The sequence below is a fragment of the Glycine max genome, chromosome 14 (assembly GCF_000004515.6).
Source record: "Glycine max cultivar Williams 82 chromosome 14, Glycine_max_v4.0, whole genome shotgun sequence".
NCBI lineage: Eukaryota > Viridiplantae > Streptophyta > Magnoliopsida > Fabales > Fabaceae > Glycine > Glycine max.
In genome coordinates this window covers 11584960-11608265 of record NC_038250.2, presented here as the reverse complement: position 1 = coordinate 11608265, position 23306 = coordinate 11584960, and the positions used below count along the sequence as shown (strand labels likewise).

The following is a 23306-nucleotide window of genomic DNA, read 5'->3' as shown; positions in this document are numbered from 1 at the left end:
TCACACCAACATTGTTATCACCACCACCACCATCATTAATGTTATTGCCACTGCATTGTCATTGTCACCACCACCACCACTGCCAACAATGTCACCTCTGTCACTACCATTACAACTATGATCAATGTCATAGTAACTATCACCACCATTTATGCTACCACCACCACCATGGCCACTGACATCATCGAGATTGCTATCATCACCACCCATGTCACTCACATTGTCATTACAACCACCACTAATATCTCTAGTGCCGTTCGGCTGACATCACCACCTCACCATTGTGATTACCATCACACAAAAGTATTCTTAAATTAATTTTAATATAATATGAAACTTTCAAAATAAATTTATATAAAATTAATCATATCTTAAAAATTGATTTAATTTTTTTAAACTAAAACTAAAAATTAATTGTTATTTTTTAAAATTTCAAAACTCAAAACTAAAAATAACTCCAAATAAAGCCTAAATTATTAACCATAAATTCATAGTCTGATTAAAATTTTAATTTATTTTTCACAAAAATGAAATTTCAAAACGGTTTCACTACCTCCTCTGTTTTTCTTCATTTCGCAGTGAGTTGGAATTGATAATCTAGAGAGTGACTACTGATCGCCGACAGCGAGCTTTTTCCGTGTAATGGCGACCTCCGTCGCAGTCGCCGGCGCTTTGACGGCGCACGATCGCCGGGTTCTGACGGCGGTGAACGCCGGAGCCTCGAGCCTGTCGTTAGCCGGTTCCAGCTTCATTGTAGTGTGCTACCTCCTCTTCAAGGAGCTCCGCAAGTTCTCCTTCAAGCTCGTCTTCTACCTCGCTCTCTCTGTATGCTTCTTTTTTCTCTCTTTCCGTGTTCCTCTTCTTCAGATCTAAAACTTGCGTTTTTACTTTTTAACGTTCCTTCGAATTGACTCATTCGTTAGTTTAGTAACACTTATCAGTAATCACGATTGGCAGAAACGATACGGTTAAACGCGCTTAGGCCTTTGCAATTGAATTTAACGATGGTTGATTTCGCACTTTGATATGTATGTGAGTGAGTGTGTGTTTTAAACCTCATTGCTTGTTTTTGTACTCGGTTTCTAGTTGCTTCTTTTCATTGGCGTGATTAATCGATTTGGTTATGGAACGAATGTACATAAAATAACGGTTTTCGAGGATAGTTCTAAATAAATTTACTGAACTTGCAACTCCAAGTAGGTCTTGAAATAGGAACCTAATTGATTGCGAACCTTAGGTTAAGTTAAACATATTTTGTAAAAAAGTAATAATTAGGAATCTAAATATCCTTTAGTATGTTTGAGAATCTTATCTATGCCTAGTGAGCTAGTAATTATATGACATTGTTTGGATAAACTTCTTCATAAGCACTTATAGCCTTCTAAAAGAAGAAAAAAGAAGATAAAGGGAAAAAAGAAGATATTGCCAGCTTGTTATTGATTTCAATTGTGATTGTAAAAGGTATTTTATGAGTTTATGTTGATGAAAACTGTAAGATTGACAACATTTTATGTTAAGCAACTAACATTTGCAATCTTTTTTATTTTGTTTGTTTATGCCCTTGGCAACTTTAATTTCTGTTTCTAATGCTGTTTTACAATTCAGAAAGAAGTAGATCCTTTGGCATTTCAGGAAACATATCTGTCTGTTCCTTTGCATTTGTTATTTGGTTATTTATGCCTTTCTTCTTCTGAGCCGTAATGCTCTTTTCATTATGTTTTTGCTGATTGCAGGATATACTTTGCAGTCTCTTCAGCATAATAGGGTATACATGCTAGATCAAGCATGACTTTCTTCAATGTATGTATCAAGTATCAGCTGAAGTTGTTTATCACATGATTGATAGGAGTTTCATTTCGATACAGGGACCCGTCCAAAGGTTTCTTTTGTTATGCTCAGGGCTATAGCACACATTTCTTTTGTGTGGCATCTTTTCTATGGACTACAACAATTGCTTTTACCTTGCACCGCACTGTCGTAAAACACAAAACAGATGTTGAAGATTTGGAGGCCATGTTTCACTTGTATGTCTGGGGTATGCAGCTATGTATAAATCAACTTTTAACATTCTAGTTTTGAGAAATGGCCTATTTTGCAATAATCTTCTTATCTTCGCATTCTCTAACTTCCCAATCCCTTGATTTTTAATCTGAATATGATTTTTTAGAGCAACTTAATGTGAATGGAATAGCTTCAGATCCTGGTTATGTATCAATAGTAGTAGGACTTCCTACTTTGGTCTAAGCTCAACCATTTCATTAGCAACTTGCGATGCAGAGAGCTTATTTGATATTTTTTTTTAATACTTTTGATAGGTACTTCTCTGGTTATGACAGTTATGCGCTCCTTTGGTAATGACCACAAACATTTTGGTGCATGGTGTTGGACACAAACAGGTCGCACAGGGAAGGCAAGTAGTAGTAGGAGTACATGTCACACATTGTTTTCATATATTTTCTGAAAATTTCTCTTTTTTGTTTATGATTACATGTGGTAGCCAAATGGGTTTTCAATTCTCTTAAGGGGCACTTGCAATGCAAAGCAGTTTTCTCCCCTTTTAAAATAAATAAATGTAAGTTGTCTTCAATTGTAATTTTGATTGGCACTTAAGTGGTAAATTGTGGCGTGGGCTTTTGCAATCAATTTGGAATGACATTTTGTAATCCACTTGTAATAAAAATATAATATTAAGTGTTTCAGGAAAAGTAAAAAGGATACTAAGTGGGGTATCCCCTTTCAATAATGGTGTAGATACCTCAATTACCTGGTTTAGTGTCAACTTTTTTTTTCTCCTTCTGTAATTTGACATCCTATAAATACAAATGGACTGGACATGAAAGCAAGGACTTGCTTATCTGTGAGAAGAATAATTTCCTTGTTGAAATTCATTATTATTCAAAACCTAATATGTAGTTATTAACATAAAAGAAGCTAAAATTAACAGCTGAAAAAAATCCATGCAAGAAATGTTTACTAGCAGATGAATATTCTATACAGCATTCTATCCGCCTTTTTGTTTGGGTTCTAACTTCTAAGATGGTTGTCATTATGGCATTATGTAAAAGTAGTTTGTGATGGTAATAGAAAGAAAGCAGAATAATGACAGTCATCTCCCAATTTTATGCAACTTTGCACTGTTAATATATGGTGTATATGTATCATGTTTATTAGACTAGTCTACTAATTTTTCTTTTTCCTCTGAAAGTGAATTCTCTTTTCTATGCAGGCAGTTCATTTTGTAACATTTTACATGCCACTCTGGGGTGCAATTCTGTATAATGGGTTTACATACTTTCAAGTAATACGCATGCTAAATAATGCAACCCGTGTATGTATCTAATTTTACTGATTCTTTCTCAAACAAAAACAAATTGCTTGTTTAGGCACTTTTTGAGACCTTACTTTTCTTGTTTCTTGGTGAATTTCAGATGGCGGTTGGTATGTCAGGCCAAACTTTTGTGTCAGATACGAGAGATAACATGAGGGTAATTTATTCTATTGTCTCCAAACTCCAAGATTGGAAATATAAAGATCCATATACTTGGATTAGGAAACACCCCCTCTCCTGTGTCCCTTCCCCCAAAAAATAATAAAAAAGAAAACACAAGATATGCATTTATTTATTTCTAGCAACTTTATCATAGTCGTCCTTAGTGCCTTTGATATTTTATAGTTTATGTTGTCATGAGGCTTATTCATTGTAATGTATTCTTTTTGTGCAAAGGCCTTATTTAGGCTAGGTTTGTTTTGGAATTAAAGGAATTTTTCAATTTTCACACAAGAGATGTACATTATAATGTATTTCACAGAAGGGAAATTTTCATGGATAAAAAATAAAATTAATACTCTGTTTTTTAATTTCTAACGTGGTTTAGAGATGCTCACCCCTTTGTTTTTTTGTTGGATTTTTCATAAGTAAACTCATATTCATGCTTAAACTGATTTTTAGAGGAAACTGTTATTACCTGTTGCATTTACATTCCCACTGAACTTATAGCATTTTTTGGTTTTACACTGCAGGCTCTGAATCGCTGGGGATACTATCCACTGATTCTGATAGGATCATGGGCTTTTGGCACTATTAACCACATTCATGATTTTTTTGAACCCAACCATAAGATCTTTTGGCTCACATTTCTTGATGTTGGAACAGCTGCTCTTATGGTATCAACAAGTAACCATGTTAATTTTAGCTTTAATTTTGGTTCACTGAATGTTCTGAAACTTACCTGGAATTCTGGATTCTCAGCATGGTTGTCATTAGTTATAAATCTTCTCTTATAAACTTTTGGCATCTCCACTGATCTTCTAGCACCCACTTGTGAGCCTTTTACACTTTTGAACAGTCATATGTATTGTCTTCCCGGAGGACGAGCCCTGGTGCAGCGGTAAAGTTGTGCCTTGGTGACCTGTTGGTCATGGGTTCGAATCCGGAAACAGCCTCTTTGCATATGCAAGGGTAAGGCTGCGTACAATATCCCTCCCCCATACCTTCGCATAGCGAAGAGCCTCTGGGCAATGGGGTACGAAGTTTTTATATGTATTGTCTTCCCTACTAATATGTTAATAACAGATTAAAATGCATTATCTAACTGGTATCTCAGATACATCTAAATAATTGATATTTGATATATTTAAGCATTTGACTTGATTGGTGCTAAAATGTGGATACGACTAGTTCAAAATTGTTATTTCGACATCTTTAAACAAAAAATACAAATATTCATATAGACACCACGTGCATAATGCAACCTTATATAATTTAGAGTTTACTAGCTTGTAAAAGGTATTTTCTGGTGTTTGGTTACTGAACCCCAGTCAGTGCTATAAGTTGATTGTGCTTGTCAGGGTTTTAGAGTGGTTTGATTCCAATTTAAGCCGCATGTTGTATTTGCTCAATGATTATTCTCTGGGTAACAGAAAACAAGAGGTTAATTCTTACAATTTAAACACTAGCAGGTGATGCCAAAGTCACCATTGTTTTAGAGGAGGATATGGCAATATAGGAACATTTTTGTATCATCAGCCTATCCTCAAATTCTAACAAAAAAAATGGAAGTTCATCAATGCTATGGAACGTTTCCCTGTTGTATTAGCATACAAACATATTTGACTTATACACAAGGGTATTGCGTTGTATCTCTGCAGTTAGTCGCTTTCCATTTTGCTGGAATATTCTGTGTGCTTTTCCTGTAAATGTAATTAGCTTCCATTGGTACAGATTTGATATCATGTGATGAGTGAATCAAGTGTAGCATTGTGAAACTGAAAGGTACTATTATCATTATTATGGTATCTTACTAAGCTGTCACTTTGTCTACTTATTGCAGGGCCTCTTTAACTCAATTGCTTATGGTCTCAATTCTTCTGTTCGTAGAGCAATTTGTGAAAGACTGGACAAGTAAGTATTGATTCTATTCATCTGAAGAGATTCCAGTTGATTTTTTTTTATCTCTACTTTGGTCCCTTGAGTTTCAAGGTCAGTGTAATTGTAATATCTTCATCACCTATTCTGAATTTAACTTGTGTACTTCTATCACCAATCTAGTTGTGTCAGCTTTACCATTCAGCTTTTTTGTGTGTACGTGTCTTGCCACTATCCTGCATGATTTGTGTGTAGCTTAATGCTTACTCAGCTACTTCTTGTTTTCTACCTATTGCCACTACCTCCTCCTTAATGCTTATTCGGTTACTCTTGTTTTCTCCCTATTGCCACAAACTCCTTATCTTCTCTAGGCCACACAGCTAAACTGGTGGATGTTATACTCTCACACACAAAAACTATAATTAAGTTGTCATCTTATTGGTTGAAAAATTATGGGCAAGTCTATGGTGCACCCACATGTGCTGCACCTGTTCGGAACATAATGCAGACCATTGGGTAGCTATTGTCTATCTGGCTGTGAATTATGAGGAGGTCTGTAACCTCCAGTGGTCATTTTCACAACCTATTTGGTGCTACCATCACAGCTTTATTGATTTATTAGTAATTTTTACTTATTTTCTCGGGCCAAATCATGTTATATTCCCCATTCATACTTTGGAATCAATCTGCCTCAGTCTTTTCTAAATTGATTTAGTTTTCTTTAATAGAAGATTAATTCTTTAAAATATATGCTTTTGTATTTAATACTAGTTGAATTGTGAAACAATATACAGTAATAAGATGGTATCCTAGATTCATTAAAGGGCCACTCACCATATTATCCATGCACCAAGCCCAAAAGTGTTGGGTGTGAGGGGGTGTATTGAAAAAAATCCAAGTCCCACATAAGCTAGAGATAAGGCCAAGATAGAATATATAAGTTGGAGGCAACTCTCACTCTAAGAGCTAGCTTTTAGGGTTGAGTTAGGCCCAAATCCACTTTCTAAGAAGTAACATGCATGAAAACATTTTCACACCAGAAAACATCTTAAACTAAGCAAAAACAATTAGAGTAAGAACATTGTACAATGAAGCAAAACACTTATGAATTTGTTCAGAAAAAAATTTGTGACAAAAAAAGTTATAAGCTGAAAAAGGAAAGAGATCTCTTAAAAACTTCGTACCCCATTGCCCGGAGGCTCTTCGCTATGCGAAGGTATGGGGGAGAGATGTTGTACGCAGCCTTACCCTTGCATATGCAAAGAGACTGTTTCCGGATTCGAATTAAATAAGGATAAAATATTATAAGCTTTCCTACTTTATGCAATTTATGGGCCAAGTATATAAAGGCCCTATCCCAATCACTTTGCCCACATTCATGCCCAATAAATGGTCTGTAATGTATTTTTCTGATGCATGATCTGTAATATATAATGAAACAATAAGTTGTCAAAAAGCACAAAAGTAACATCATCTCATATAATTGTGTTAACATTTTCATACCAGAAAACATGTTCCTAAACTAAGCAAGAACATAGATAATATTCAAAAAGTAATCACAAAAGTACATGCATAATAAGTTGTTTATATGCTTGCCAGTATTAGAATTGATAACAGAGAAATGAAAAAAGGGGGAAATTCAGTTTCATTAACCCAACTAACTCAATGCTTACAGCTTCATATTTATAGACTAATGAGTTAGTCAGGACAGCTGTCAACAGCTATCACTAACTAACTAACTCTAACTAACTGAGCAAACTAACTCAGGTAACCTAGGACTGCAGTTGAATAACTGCAGTTCCTTTACAATACTCCAATACCCTCCCTCAAACTGAAGGTGGTCGAGACTTAGAAGAAGAATCAATAACATTGAGTTTGCCTTTTAGAAACTGAAACCTGGTTGGAGATAAGGATTTTGTTAAAGCATCAGCCCACTGATCAAGACCAGGAATGTGATTAACAATCAGCTGCCTTGTTAGAACTCTTTCTCTGACAAAAAACACATCAACTTCCATGTGTTTGGTCCTTGTATGGAGAACAGGGTTGTGAGCCAGTGCTACAGAACTTTGGTTATCTCAAAAAACCACTGGTGTTTTAAAAGGAACACCTAATTCAGACAAGAGAATCTGAATCCATAAAATCTCTGCTGTTACTTGGGCTAAACTTCTGTATTCTGCCTCAGTACTTGACCGGGCTACAACTTTCTTGACCACCAGGAAATGAGATTAGGTCCTAGATAAACTGCAGCTCCTGATGTTGACCTTCTGTCATCAACATCTGAGGCCTAGTCAGCATCACAAAGACCTCTAAGAGGAATAGGTTGACCTGATATAGCTGGTCTTAGTTGAAGTTCTTGATAGAGAGACCCTTTTAGATATCTTAAAATTCTCTTGACTGCTGTCCAATGAGTTTCCAATGGATTAGCCATGAATTGACAGACCTTGTTAACTGCAAAGCTTATTTCTGGTCGAGTAATTGTAGTATACTGTAAGGCTCCCACAACTGATCTGTAAAAAGTAGGATCAGAAAATAAGTCATTACCAGACTTAGACAACTTGCAGGTGGTTGTCATTGAGCGGAGATAGACTGAGCCTCTGTCATCCTAGTCTTTTGAAGATCTCTGATGTACTTGCTCTGAATGAGAACAAGAGAGTTATCAGGCTGTGCTTTGACCTCAATTCCCAAAAAATAGTCCAATTTTCAAAGTTGCTTTAGAGCAAAGCTGGAATTCAGTTTAGAGGTAAGTTTCTGGATCAGCATAGAAGAGCTACCGGTAATTATTATGTCATCAACATATACCAGGAGATAAACAGTTTGATGTTGAGCTGTGTAAACAAACAATGAGGGGTCACACTTGCTTGCTATGAAGCCAAACTGAAGAAGAGTGGATTGTAGTTTGTCAAATCATTGCCTAGGAGCTTGTTTTAAGCCTTAAAGAGCCTTTTTTAGCTTACAAACCAGAGAGTGATCTGAGTTTTCAAAGCCAGGTGGCTGTGACATAGAGACAGATTCTTCAAGAGTACCATTTAAGAATGCATTGTTGGCATCTAGTTGAAAGAGATTCCATTGATGAGTCAATGCTAGAGTAATAATGAGTCTAATAGTGACAGGTTTTATGACTGGTGAAAATGTTTCATTGAAGTCAAATCCTTGAACTTGATGAAAACCTTGGCCACTAGTCTAGCTTTATATCTGTTAAGAGATCCATCTGAATTTTCCTTTATCCTGAAAACCCATTTGCATCCAATAGCCTTTTTGTTAGGAGGAAGAGAGACTAGATCCCATATATTATTGTTAATGAGAGCTGAGTACTCTTGCTGCATATCATGCTACCAGTTGGGATCAGAAATGGCATGCTTAATACTCTTTGGTTCACAATGAGCGAGAAGAAGTGTAGGATTAATTCTGGGTTGAAATATTCCAGATTTTGATCTAGTTTGCATAGGGTGAGCATTAGTAGTTATGGTAGGTAAAGGAGAATGAACATCAGGGTTGGAATCTGAATGCTCAACAGAACCGGCATTAGAACCACCAATAGAAGGTAAATTATCATTAGAAACAAAATTATCAACAGAAACAGGTTGAGAAGAAGCAGAATTCTCAACAGAAACAGAATTCTCAATAGAAGCAGATGGAGAAGAAACAGTAGGAGATGTAACCTGTGGAGAGTGAACCAGAGGAATTGGACTGAGAAAAATGAGTGGAAGATGAGGGAATAGTAGAAGAGACTGAAGATGACTCAAACAAATCAGTATATGGAAATCTGATTTCATTAAACACAACATCTTTAGAGATAAACAGTCTTCCTGAAGATGAGAGGCACTTATAGCCTTCGTGAGAGGTTGAGTACCCTAAGAAGAGACATTCTTGTGACCTATAATCAAGTTTATGTCTGTTATAAGGTCTAAGAAAGGTAAAACAGGCACAACCAAAAGTCTTCAAAACATTGTAATCAGGTGGTTGTTTAAAAAGCACAATATAGGGTACATCAAAGTTAAGGGAGGATGACGGTAATCTGTTTATTATAAAAACAGCTGTAGTGAAAGCTTAGTCCCAAAATTTAAGAGGTAAGGATGCATGTTTGAGAAGTGTAAGGCCTGACTCAACTATATGTCTATGTTTTCTTTCCACCACTTCATTTTGATGATGAGTGTGTGGACATATCAATCTGTGATTTATTCAAAGTTTAGCTAGAAAAGGGGCAAGAGGTCTAAACTCTCCTCCCCAATCAGTTTGGAGATTTTTAATTCTGGCATTAAACTGAATTTCTACCATTGCCTTAAACTGTTGAAAAATACTGAAAGTTTCTGATTTATTCTTTAAGAGATAAATCCAAGTATACTTTGAAAAGGCATCAACAAAGGTTATGTGATATAAAAAGCCATTGGCGGAAGCAACATGAGAAGGTCCCCAAAGATCACTGTAAAATAACTCTAAAGGAGCAGAGTAAACAGTATTAGACAGAGAATAAGGAAGTCTGTGAAACTTTCCTACACAGCAAGATGCCCAGAAATCAACAGCATTTTTATTGGATAGTTGTATATTTCATTTTGTAGTACAAGTTTCATTACATGGAAATTTGGATGACCAAGTCTAGCATGTCATAGGTTGCTTGACTTGGTCTCCACAGAAGCAACATAATTTGTACAAGTAGAAATAACAGAATTAGAAGCAATGGAATTGGAATCAAAACAGGAAGCTGTTGATGAGTTGATTGGAAAGCTTTGTAGTTGTAGAGATTCGGAAATGAATAGAGTCCAAGGTCCATTAGAGCCTTGAAGTAAGATCTCTCTGGAAACCTGAGATTTAACAACACAGAAATGTGAGTGAAATTCAAAGTAAACTTGATTATCTTTAGCAAATTTACTTACACTCATAAGATTTTTAGTAATAGATGGCACATGTAAAAGTTGATTAAGAGACAGAAACTTTAGACTTATGAGGGGAAATAAGATGAGAGGAACCAGTGGATCAAATATTCAGACCTGGACCATTACCAATGAAGATTTGGTCAGGTCCTTCAAAAGGAGCTAATTGCTGAATATTTTGGGATTCTCCAGTAACATGAAAAGATGCTCCAGAATGAGGGATCCAATTAGAATTATTAGACAGTGGATCAGTATTTGTCAACATAGCACTAGGTGCATTAGAGGTTGAAGCTTTATAGCTATTAGGATTTATCCAAACATTGGAGGGATGAGAACCACTAGTGGTCTATCTAGAAGCAGCATTAGAGGTGTTTTTGCTTAGAAGAATAATTCGAAGATGAGTAATTTTGGGCTGGTTGATAATTCTGACTTGACTGATACGAGTTAGGAGGTGGAATTAAGGGATCATTAAGTGTCAAATTAGGGTTTGGTTGATAATTCTGATCATATCAATAATGACAATGAGAAACGGTATGGCCATACTTAAAACAGACTTGACACTAGAAGTTTGCAAATCGACCACCGCGACCATGGGCACCATCATGCGGCAAATTGACCCCAGGGGGTTACTTTTACAAACTTATTCCCTAAGTGGGTCTGTTTTGAAACTTATTCCTCAGGGGGTCTATTCCTAGAAGCATTCCGCCATGCAAACTGGCGAAACACGCGACTCGCCATGCAGACTGGCGAAACAGCCTTGGGGCGCAAGACAAGTGGTGCAGGTTTTGCCATTACCACTGGCGAAACAGGTGGCAGACCACGTGGGCAAGGCTGCAGGTTTCACTGTTTTGACTGGCGAAATGCATGGTGCAGGTTTCGCTGTTTTGGAAAAATTAAGCCACTTCTTTTTGGATGTATTTTGCAGCTGTACCACTTGTACAGACCTGCTTATCATATACGATATATAATTCTTTTGTCGTAAAAAAATAAAGAACTAATTGTGAGTTATTTTTTTTTATCTAACTACGGGTTTGGCTTCCTCGCAAATTCATTAACCCAACTAACTCAATGCTTACAGCTTCATATTTATAGACTAATAAGTTAGTTAGGACAGCTGTCAACAGCTGTTACTAACTAACTAACTCTAACTAATTGAGGAAACTAACTCAGGTAAACTAACTACCCATATTCAACTGCAGTTCCTTTACAATACTCAAATAGTCAACAGCAAACACTTTGCTTCACAACTCATCTTTACTAAATGGTTTGCAATACATTAATGAAACAAAATAAATTTTGTAATTAAAAAAAGTGAGAAAACATGACAAGAAGGCCAATAGGTGGTTGGTTCAGGTGGTGCATGTTAGATACTCCATTAAAAAGAGTTCTTATGAAAAAGTATTTTTCATGCCAAAAAAATTAAGAATTTGATTTATTTCATATAACCAATTATTGAAGAATATGATAATGTGAAACTTGTTTCATTAGTGGGAGTGTGGCACTAGTCAAATTTGTGTAATAAATACCGTATTTTTAGTCTTTCCAGAGACTTGAAAACTCACATCAAGCATCATCCATTTCATTCATCTTACATGTGTTCAGTTGCTTTGATGAGGCAAACATGAAAGTTGCCCACCTGTGAGAAGGTGGTTTTGGGCATAGGAAGTCCACATAGGGAACCAAAGGAAGGCGTTACATCTACTTTAATGACAGGTACTGAAAGAAGAAATGAGAAAAAAAAAACTAGAAATGATTGGCAACATTGGTTTAGGTCCTTGTAAACATGCATAGCCATCAATTTACTCAATTCTCGACCAACGGGCCATTACATGTGCTGAATTAGTTCACTGAATTTGTGTGTGCACTAGAATTTGCGGAACCAACTTCATAAATTAACACTTATTAGTCTATTGATGAGCACTTAATTTAGGGGTAGTTGGTGCTGAAGGTCCAAAGTTTATGAGGTTCTTGTTTCCCTTTTCAATGACAAAAATTGACGTTTATCATTTATTCAATTTTACCACCTTTAATTATAGATGCTTCTTTATTGCTTTATACTGCATATTTAGTTTAAAATATATAACCAAATTTGCTTCTCTCTTTTTTCTTATGCCAGGTACTGGCCTGAGAGATTGAACAGATGGCTGCCTAACAGTTTGAAGTACAAGAACCTACAGCAAGAAAGTGAACTAGTTTTGTTCAAAACCGAAGATCAATAACAGTGAATGGACATGTTGTGATCCTCCATGCCATGTTACATTTCTTATTCTAGTTTGCTGAGATGTTGTTTTCATAGACAACAGAGGATCTGTAGGCAGCAAACATTCCAGGCTATTTGTTGCTCCACTGCTTCAATTACGTGAATCGTGGCATTCACTCAGTGAATTTTATACTGCTGATGATCCTTCTCAAGCAGATCAGAGGATGGACCATTTCGTGTGAAATCTGCTTCAGCTAATTGAGGACTACTTGTGACTGCAAAGAGTGCTTTTATCTTTTTCACAAAAGGCTTAATATCTCTCCCTTTGATTCATCTTTTTAACAAGTCTTGACTTAGAGCATCACTGTATGCCCCATTGTATCCAGTCCTAATATCTGCAATTGAATGGTTTCTTAAATTTAGTTGTATAGGTTAGATGGACACTTTCAGATTGTTACAAATTGCTAAACAACTTTCCCAAATTTGCTGTGTATATGGTTTTCTCGAGCTAAAAATGTACTTCAGTTTGAAACATACATTGCCCATATCTTGTTTTTTCTTTTCCCCCCCTTCGGTTGTCATGAAGTAGAAGCAGGGCTCCCTCAGCCGCGAATGAAGGTTCAAAATTAGGTGAAATAATAATTTAAAATAACTTGTGCTTTAATGTTGGAGATAGTTCTTGTGCAGAGCATGTATTTGGGCCCTCTGATCTTCCACGGAACGACCATATATAATTTAAGTTTATTTACAGAAATTCTTTTCCTGATGCATCATCTTATGATGGCCTGACACCCTTCTATTCTAAAACACTAATACTAATCATTTCTCTCTACATCTTTCTTTTTATCATCTATATTAATACTATTTTCATTTTTTTCCTCACTAAATATCATTTAGAGTAAATGTGTCTACTTATTATTTTTGTAAGGGTATTGCTAAAAGGCAAAACATTTAGTTTGAAAATCATAGATCGTAAAAAAAATCATAGATAGTACAAATTTTCGTCTTTCAATAAAAATATTTCTAAAGTTTCATAATTAATACCTTAAGGATGCTGATTAACATTTGTTTTTTGTAAGACCTAACAAAAACACAAGCTCGAGGCACACGGTAGGGTTGCTCTTTCCCCGTCTGTTTCTAGTAGTGGTGGCGATTATGTCCAATGCATAAAAATTGTTTTGGCCATTAATTTTGATGATATTAATCACAAACTGTTTTTGCTTTTCCAAGATAAAGCCATTACTTCATATCTGTCTAGTTCAAAGAGGTACAGCTTACTCACGCATGCAGAACCTTTGAATCTTTGATCGGTTCGCAGCAGTTAAATTTCGCTAGTCTTCCCTTACTCTACACCTGAAAATTCCCATGATCTTCCTAATTGGGACAACAGAACAAGATTTTCCTGCACCACATGATTCACATTTCTAGTTTCCACCAAACAGCTTTCTCTTTCCAATCCATCTCCCATTGCAAGGAAAACAGACCCCTTTTGGCACACATTCCTACCATTCATTTACACAAAATAAAACGCGCTTCCTCTTTTCTAATTTCCACAATATCATCTACCACATCCCCAGATAAAAAAAATTGGTCCCAAACAACACAAAACCAGAATTAAAACCTCCCATTCATTGATCACACCTCACAACTACACATTCATTCATCAACACAAAATTACACAGCACAACAGATCTCAAAGAATTAGAGACCAACCCAATTCACAAATACACTATTACATGAAATGCATGACATTACATTACACAGTAAATGACCATTTCGGTCCAACCGGTGAAAATGTAGTCTGAAAGATGAAAATTCTTATTTTAGTCCCAATCTGTAAAAAATACGACAATTTCATCCTTTCCTTTCGGGACAAATACAATTTTCAGACACTAAATTGTTACCAAAATAAAATTTTTGCAACATTACGTAAGATGATATTAACAAGCACTAAGCACATGCACAAGAATTATTATCAACAACAAGCGCGTCATTCTCTCCTTCATTCCTGAAGAAGAAATAACCAATGGTGAGACCCACCGCAATTGCCAAAAATACCCCTCCATTGAAGGACATGACCGCCAACATCAACAAGTACCCGATCGCCGAGTTAACCCCGAACAGAACCGCTTCCGCAAACTTGACCCCCAACTTCTCCTTGTCGCCGGCGACGCCCCACCGGAGAAGAGGAGCGCGGATCTCCGGCGCCGGCGAGGGCCTCCGGCCGCCGGCGAGGAGCTTCAGGCGAATCCGACGATTCTCGAGGTACTGGTATAACGCGGCAGCGACGAGGCAGGCGAGTAGACTCAGAAAGTAACTCGTCCAGGAATCTGTCTTCCATGAATCGATCAAGATCGTCACCTTCTTGCCCCAGTAAAATGTCATGTGCATCATTTTCGCACTTGAGAAATATCTGACAGACACGGAACCACGAGAAGAAGAAAACGCTATGTTTTGAAATTTTCGAGGGTTTTTATTGTTTTGTAGGCGACGAATAAGAAAATTTCCAACAACCACCAACTTTTTTTTTTTTTAAATCTCTTCTAGCAATGATATATTTTCTTACAATTTTTTATTTTATAAATATATTAAATAAAAAATAAATATACTCTCTCGTATCTCAAATATATGAAAAAAAATCAACTCACCCTCACTAAGTTAATTAATCATATTTAATTACATTAATCTCAATTAAAAAATAATTTTTCTCCGACTTATCTTTCATTAAAATTTGATATTAAAAATAAAAGAAAACATTAAAACTAAAATCTCAATTAAATGAAAAGTATTTTTAGATATAATAATATTAGATAAGTTAAAGTCAGTTGAAAGTATAAAATATTTAATTTACTGAGCTATGTAACTATTTAATATTTTGTAAAAAAACTATACTACATTATAGGAATTTATAATTATCCTTCATCTTTTGTCTTATAATATAACAATGATATATTTTTTCAATACTAATAAGGTTTGGATTTAACATTTCATGTGAATACTTTTATAAAAAAAAATCTCATTTAAATTATCCAAAATTTAATTTAAAATTATGGATAAGTTAATTTTAATTTATAAAAATTACTTCTTTTTTATGTAAAATAGTTTTACATCATCAATACACAATATATAATTTTTTTCTTTTTTATATTACTTTATTTTATATTTTATTTATAAACATTTATTGATATATTTATCTAAATCTAAACTCCCATGCATCCTTTTATAACTTTTTTTAAATATTAAATTATGTTCTTTATAAGATGAATATTTTTCTTTTAATATGATCTATTTAACACTCAGAGTCACAATTCAATCTCTTGGATTAAGAGACAAAAATTATTACAAACTGATTATATATATATATATATATATATATATATATTAAGTCATGCTCTTTATAAGATGAATATTTTTCTTGACACTTAAAGTCATAAGTTGATTCCTGGATAACTTGATTTAATATTTTCTTATAAATAACCAACAACAGTTGGTGGTGTGAGGGATATCCTTAGAGATCCAGCTCTAAACACCGGGGTATATATATATATATATATATATATATATATATATATATATATTTATATATATATATATATATATAAAATACATGTATAGTCTTCTTTAGACTACTAATCAAAGTAGTATTTTGGTTAAATGACCAATTCAGTCAAAAGAACTCATTTATTAAGAAATGAACTAATAATCAAATTTCTCATAAGATATGTTACAAATTATAAAACAATTTTTTTTTCCATTTTTTTTAATGAAATGCTTACTTCTTTACGATACCTTCTATTTTCCTTATTTTATCATTGAATACAGTTTTGCTTTTTTTCACTAGATTAACATTTTTATTTATGAGTCAACTAACTTAAATTCTCATTTTTACTTAAATTTTAAGGCTTTTAGTATTAGAGCTGTGTATTGAAGATTACATAAGAGTGCATTGTTTACATTATATGTTTCGATAAAACAAAAACAAAAACTTTATACTTCTAATTTCTTAACTTTAACACTTATTAACATTTTCATTTAACAACAGGAGAATTGAAGTTAATCGATTCATGGTAGCCAAGGAGTTTAATTTAGAAGGAGACATTGTTGTGAACTCCTTAATATTAACAAGTTGAAAATCTCAATTTGTGAAAGTGATACATGTAACCAAAATAAAATAATAATAACAATTTTTTCTCAACTTATTTCAACTTCTGAAATCTGAACATATTACTAAACCTTAATTGAGGGTTATAATATCTTCTGAAAAATTATAAATACTCATTCACTCTTTCTTCTATCCTATTTCTCTCTCTCTCTCTCTTTTTTTTTTCTCTTCTCTATCTATAATTTAACACATCTATCTGTCTATATCATTTCCTCAATCTCTTCTTTTCCTTGAATATTTCTCCTTATCCTAGAAAATTATTTTTATTTTTTTTATTATGTCATTGGTATGAAATATTCACCAGTTTTTGTTGATGAATAATATCCTTCAACAAACTTAAACTAACCACTTTTGTTTCTATTAGAACAAAGGAGAATGTAGATGAAAGTTTGAAAAAAAAGAAAGGAAAAAAAAGAAGAAAAAAAGGCTTCAAGTCCCACATCACTCAGGATAAACACTTGAATAGTGTTTCACTCCCTATATATAGAGAGAGCTCCTTTCTTCATTTTTCTTTGCCCCAGTTGAGAAGCATTTCCTCAACTTTTCTTTCTCCATCTCATATTTCAGCCGATGCATTTCCGGCAAACTTCTCCCTCTTTCTTTCTATCGCTCTAAAAATTTGGTTGGCTTTAAGAGTGACTTTTTAAGTCATAATTTCGGTTGGCTATAAGAGTGACTTTTTAAGTCATATTTTCAGTTGGCTATAAGAGCGACTTTTTAAGTCATAATTTCGGTTGGCTATAAGAGTGACTTTTCAAGTCATACTTTTCGGTTGGCTATTAGAGTGACTTTTCAAGTCATATTTTCGGTTGGCTGTTAGAGGACTTTTCAAGTCATATTTTTAGTTGGTTTTAGAGTGACTTTTCAAGTCATACAAGAGGGTGTAATTCTAGAAAAGGTTCCCTTAGTGCAGTGGGAATCTTATACAGTGATCTTGGCTGTTTTATCCTGGGGACTTCGTGGTTGATAGTCTGCTTGCACATTTTTTGACAGTGCCACGAAACGTCTTAAAGAAAGCGACATTGTCTGTGACTCAGCCAATAATTTTTTCGGTTTGCCATAAACTATTGTTCCAACAGTTTCCTTAGACTAACCACTTTTGGTAAGTTTTTTTATTTCTAATCATGTTTTTTTTCCACACTACTTGAACTCGAGATCTTACATGACTCCTACAGAGGCATGGGAAAGCCAAAAGAATGAAGCTCGCATTCACGGAATAGGTTACATACTGAAACAGAGTGGTTCATAGTTTATACCTCCCCTTCCGAGTGAGGTTCATCTTTTGAAAACTATTTCGGTTACTCTAATTACTTTCATTTTTAGTGACATACATATATATTCTCTCTGAAATTAGAAATAGCAACTTGAAATTAGATTTTAACTGTAAATATATGTTACTATTTTACACACACACACACACACACTTTTAAAACTTTTGAAATTCAATTTAGAGATAAAAGATGGTAGGTTTAAAGAGATAGACTGTTAAAGTTAAATAAAAATAAAAGATATTTTGAAATGATTGAGAAAGAATTTTTTTTTGACTAATTGTGAAGAAATATAGTGCGTGAAATGCATATCTAGAGGGAAAAAGAAAAAAATTGAGAATGTTTAATTAAATTAGAGTGAATAGAATGATGTTAACAATTTTTTAAGTATAATAATAGATTAGCATAAATCAATAGTTAAAATGATATTTTGTAAAAAAATAAAATAAAATGATATTTTAAAATCATTAATTGATAGCTATGGATATATTGGATTATGTAAAAATAAAAATATGATAAGATAGATTTTTGTAATAATAGTGATTTTGTGATAGGTTGAGTCATTCAAAGTGAGTAACCTATTGGAGATACTCATAGGGACGGAGGGGACACACTCATTAGAGATTTGAAAACACTAAATTTGGAGCTTTGCTAGGGTTTTCCCCTAAGCCCTTTCGCCCATAATCTTCGCCACCTTCGTCATCTACCCTTGGGACTTTCTAGGCTCTCTAGCCGAAAACTCAATATTGCTCTTGAAGACGACACTCTCACCCCTCTCAAGGCAAAACCTTTGCCAAAATCCTTTCCAACTCGTTCATCTTTCCGCTGAGTTAGTTACCCATACCACGTATCAAATGCGGCTCAGTCTTAATCAAGATATCAGAGGACAAGTACAAGGAGGACCTCCTATGCTATAAAAAACAATATATACTCTAAGCTAATCCTCACCAAGGCTCCCCCCTAAAGATGTCTGAATTGAGACACAAATTAGAAAAACTATGGAAGCCAATCGACCATTGGAAAGTGATTTTGCTTGGAAGAGGCTTTTACGAGTTCTCTTTTGCCTTCGAGGAAGACCTTAGAAGTGTGTGGACTCTAGGGGCCTGAATTTACAACCAGGTCTCCTAGACTCTACCAATGGAGCAAAGATTTCAACCCCAGCAAAATGAAGCAGATACATACAGAGGCTTGGGTTAGGTTCTACGACCTGCCACAAGAATATTGGCGCCCAAAGACACTGTTTGAGATACTAGCAGTAGTGGGAACCCTAATCACTTTAGCTGACTCAATGAGACGCAAAGCTTTCAAACATATATTATGCAAGGCTTTTGGTGGATGTAGATTTAGCTGGAACCCTCTTGGAAGAAGTGATGGTGGAGCGTGAGTCTTATATGCATTTTTTGTGTCCATAGAGTACAAAAAACTACCCTTTTTCTGTACCCAATGCAACACAATCAACCACAAGGAGCCTCAATACAAGAAAAAAGTTCAATCTTTAGGCGAAAGGGTGAAACAACAACCTCCGACAAATCTTAAACCCCTAACCCTAAACCAAGCAATTGCCCAACCAGAGGAACCCAAGCCTTTGGAGCCTACAACTCATAATGGAGTTTTAGGGGAGCAAAATCCGAAAGAGAATTTGATTGAGAACACTGTATCTCCTAATTTACAGATGAATGAGCATATTGCATAGGAGCCCAATGTTGAAGTGGAGACAAAGGCTAAAACAGAGGTGGAGGACACCCAATTTGAGAAAACAATAGAGTCCATACAAGATGTGGATCATATTGCCCTCACACAACAGTCTCAACCTTTTTTGCCAGACCTGAGTACCTTTCCTGATGCAGTTCAAAAAGATTTGCAAATTTTCTCCAAGTTTTGGGTAACCTTGTTGAAGACATATCTGATTACAATTCAAAGAAACCTAACAAAGATAGAGCGAACCAACTCAAGCTTGTGATCTCAAAGTCCAACAAGAAGAAAATGAAGAAGAATGAGAATCCTTCAATCTCATCAGTCTCAACAAAACCTCATATTAAGGGTGGTTCTTTGAAATCTGCATGATGAACATAATCTAAGCACTAGACGGTCTCTCATCAATAGTTGCTTCTTTCGCAATCCCAATTCTCTGTTCGCAATTTTGCTTCTTTCTCTAGAATGCGGGATAACTTCCTTTTTATCAATCTATAGGTTTTGTTAAGGCTTTTGTTTCATGGGTTTGGTGCTTATCCCCATGTGTCTTTGTTTGTTACATACATATCATATATAACAATCTATAAGAAGATGATATTATAGAAAAAACTTTATAGGAAAAAGAAAAGTGATGAGAACCTATGCAAACTGATCACGAGGTACACCACTAGATTTATGCTATCTTGTGGCGATGCTCCTTTTACAAGTATTACGTTCTCAGAAAATTCCGGTAACCTAGTTATTAATTACTTTCATTTTTATTGAAAATTAGAAAGAACTTAATCAAAATTTATTCTCAATATAAAAGTTACACCACCATCCAATCAAATATTGAAATTAAAGATAAGTTTCTTAATATTTATAATAACTAACTTAAAAATGATGATGTTTGGTTTTTTTTCTTTTTATTGATATGGGAAGATGCCATGTTTGATTGATTAACATAATAAAGATCTTTAAATTTAATTAGGAAATATTATCAATATAGATGTATTTTTCACTGCCATATCTTATGTATATTTGTTAATTTTATGATAATAATTATTTTTAAAAATGTATTTACAATGATTTTTTATTAGCACTACTAAAAAAATAGTTTTTTACGTCACTGATTTTACGACAGTTCTAAAGGACCGTCTTAGTAAGTTAGGCGGTGGCATAATCGTAATTAAGAGAAAGACAACGACGACATTTTCTGAAACCTCCATGGCGCACACGTGCTTTTTGTTTCGTGTTTCTTTGCATTCGCGTCTCCTAAGATTCCCACTTTCGTCGTTTCAGAAACATACGTGCCCTAGGCAGCAGCCCCGCTCTCCTGCGCCATCCGTACCCATTTGCCGTGCCGCGCGCTCCGTTCAACCTTTCGTCTTCTGGCTGAGCTCCGAAGAGGTCTTGAAGACACCCTTCGCCACAGAAGCAACTTCCGTGACCACTCTTTACCTGCCAAGTTCTTTACGATGTGAGGTTTATTGTGAAATACCATTTTGTTTTCTGTTCCCCTTTACACTTTTAAGCAACAAAAATACTTACTTTTTTAACTTTGTAACTTACCCAGCTAACGTGCTTGGGCACTTTCTTGAAGTTGGAAAAGCTTGACTTGAAGCTCAACAATCTCACTTTAGTTCAGGTACATTTTCCTTTTTTTTATAAAAAAATGATTTCGATTTTTAAAAGTATAGTTATTGGCTCTTGTGATTGGTTTGTTGTGCACGCTGCTACAAATTTCAAAACCCTCTCTCTCTCTCTCTCTCTCTCTCTCTCTCTCTCTCGTTAGTTACTCGCACCACTAGCGAGTGCTTCTTCTTCACGAAATTCATATGCGAACAAGGGTTTGATCTCTCTCTCTCTCTCTATTACTTCTTTATTTATTTTTGTTTAATTTTGTGTAATTTTACGAGGTTGAATTTGAGTTGACGTGCATTTTTTTGTGTGTTTTGTGCAAAGGTAGGAATTCATGCTCCTGTATTCTCAGATCGTTAGGATTCCAATTGTGGTTTGTGAATTTCTTCTGTGTTGTTTGAATTTGTAATCGATGATGAACTCGTTTGTTTAGGGTTTTGCATGATTTTAGGTTTGTGTTTGATTAGCTCAATTTTTGTGTGATGCTAATTCTCTTACTTATGTGCTTGGGCAGCCTAAATATATCTTGTATTCTGCGAAGAAGAACCTGAGAGAGGTTGAAGATGGTGTGAGCATATTTTAGTTCTTTACGTGTCCTCATTGTTAGTTGTCTTTGGGAGAATATGTGGTTCAAAAAAACCTTTTTATTTTGATTGGCAGGGAGGAGATGATTTTGATTGGAATACTGATGATGAGCTTGAAATTGAGAACTATAACTCTTCATGTTCATGTTTAACCCTTCCTATTGGGGATGCTGGAGAGGTAAGCTTTTAGACACTATTCATTTTCTTTGTGTTATGAGTGGTTGAATATTAAGAATTTAGAGGATATATAACAAGAAAGACAACGATAATGCAAATACTTTGTCTTTGGCAACTATAAGTTTTTCTTTTGGGCTTTTGGCCTTCTCTAATTCCTATTGTTGTTGGTGTACTTGATAACCAACTAACCATGATAAACCAAAATGATAAACTAACCTTGCAGGTCAACGCAGAAAAAGAAAATAAACCTTACGAATTGGCTAATTCATACATGTATTAATTTTTAGCTACTAATGTCCTATTCTCTCCCCCTTCAGGCAAGCTCGTATGTAGTTTTGGCTAATTCCAAGGTACTTGACCACTTCATCAACATGGGATTTTCTAGAGAAATGGTTTCTAAAGTAATTCAGGAATATATAAGGTAAAGCATTTCTTTACTCTATTTAAATATAGATTTGATTCATAAAGTTCACAAATAAATATTGCTCTGATGAATATCCAGGTGAAGAAAATGAAGATAAGCTACTTGAAGAACTTCTCTCATACAAGGTGAATTGATGTTTTCATAAGTCTTGAGCATTGTTGTGACCTTGTCTCTTTGAGCTTTTATTGAATTATAACCAATTTTCTTTCTATAGTTGTGTTGCCTTATTTTTTCTAAATTAATAAACATGGTAAGAAAGACACCGTACAATCTTGTACTGTAAATAGTAAATCTCTTTCGGATTTAACTCAATAAATATGGTTTTTATTGGACAAGGATGGTACTATAAAAAAAGTTAAAAAACGTTAGTCCTCAAAAACAAAATAATGATGTCTACTTTAAGGGAATAAATATTACTGTCGAGTGTCGACCTTAAAATCAGAAAAAATATCAATATTAATAAACAGCAAAATATAATTAATGTTTGGTTTAGTTATAAGCAAGGTGACGTGGTTCATGGTTAGTGTAGTTTACGTACTCTGTTTCTTTCTTTAATAGTTGATTGATCATCATATAAATAATATGGAAGTTTCCTTGGCTCCACCAATTGACTAAGTAAATAAATTATCTACGATTTTATCCCACATCTCTCTTTTTCCTCTTTCTATGTTTTTTCTTTGTTGTGTAAATAGAATATCTGAGTTAGTTAAACTCCCCCTTCCAAAGAAATAATCGATTGCTTTGTAAGAATTGGCATATGCCTCTTATATAAAATGAGGATATGAAAGTTGAAAAGTAGCTAACACAGCATACTCAGACGTCCTCAGGGTCTTTACGTTAGTTTGAAAGAGAGATATAATTCTTTATTTTCCTGTATTGGTATGCAACTTTCAGCCACATTTGGCACAGGGTTATAAATACGTTGGCCATTTGCAGGGGTAAAATC

General features: G+C 34.7%; 2 protein-coding genes and 1 long non-coding RNA gene across 4 annotated transcripts; 2 read left to right on the top strand and 1 right to left on the bottom strand.

Moving 5' to 3' along the window:
- Positions 1 to 527: 527 nt before the first annotated feature.
- LOC100802104 (G-protein coupled receptor 1) lies at positions 528 to 12967 on the top strand. 2 transcript variants are annotated; one of them, XM_006596001.3, is made up of 9 exons: positions 528 to 825; positions 1734 to 1765; positions 1866 to 2035; positions 2316 to 2410; positions 3227 to 3328; positions 3429 to 3485; positions 4021 to 4164; positions 5331 to 5401; positions 12350 to 12967. In XM_006596001.3, the coding sequence occupies exons 1-9, from the start codon at positions 643 to 645 to the stop codon at positions 12450 to 12452; spliced, it is 957 nt and encodes a 318-aa protein (XP_006596064.1). In that variant the 5' UTR covers positions 528 to 642; the 3' UTR covers positions 12453 to 12967. The 2 variants fall into 2 exon arrangements, with proteins under 2 accessions (XP_006596064.1, XP_040865293.1); XM_041009359.1 differs by lacking the exon at positions 12350 to 12967 and adding an exon at positions 11836 to 11958.
- Positions 12968 to 14044: 1077 nt separating this feature from the next.
- LOC100801036 (copper transporter 5.1) lies at positions 14045 to 14901 on the bottom strand. Its single transcript, XM_003544534.5, has one exon. It carries the CDS (start codon positions 14825 to 14827, stop codon positions 14384 to 14386), a length of 444 nt encoding a protein of 147 aa, XP_003544582.1. The 5' UTR covers positions 14828 to 14901; the 3' UTR covers positions 14045 to 14383.
- Positions 14902 to 21502: 6601 nt separating this feature from the next.
- LOC106795962 (uncharacterized) lies at positions 21503 to 21924 on the top strand. The gene is made up of 3 exons (XR_001384597.3): positions 21503 to 21548; positions 21690 to 21741; positions 21836 to 21924. It is a non-coding gene; the product is annotated as an uncharacterized lncRNA (long non-coding RNA).
- Positions 21925 to 23306: the final 1382 nt, after the last annotated feature.

Coding starts and splice junctions, on each gene's coding strand:
- LOC100801036 (XM_003544534.5), bottom strand. CDS start 14,827: ATGATGCACATGACATTTTACTGGGGCAAGAAGGTGACGATCTTGATC.
- LOC100802104 (XM_006596001.3), top strand. CDS start 643: ATGGCGACCTCCGTCGCAGTCGCCGGCGCTTTGACGGCGCACGATCGC. Junction 2,411..3,226: donor AAACAGGTCGCACAGGGAAG/GCAAGTAGTAGT, acceptor TTTTCTATGCAG/GCAGTTCATTTTGTAACATT. Junction 5,402..12,349: donor ATTTGTGAAAGACTGGACAA/GTAAGTATTGAT, acceptor TTCTTATGCCAG/GTACTGGCCTGAGAGATTGA.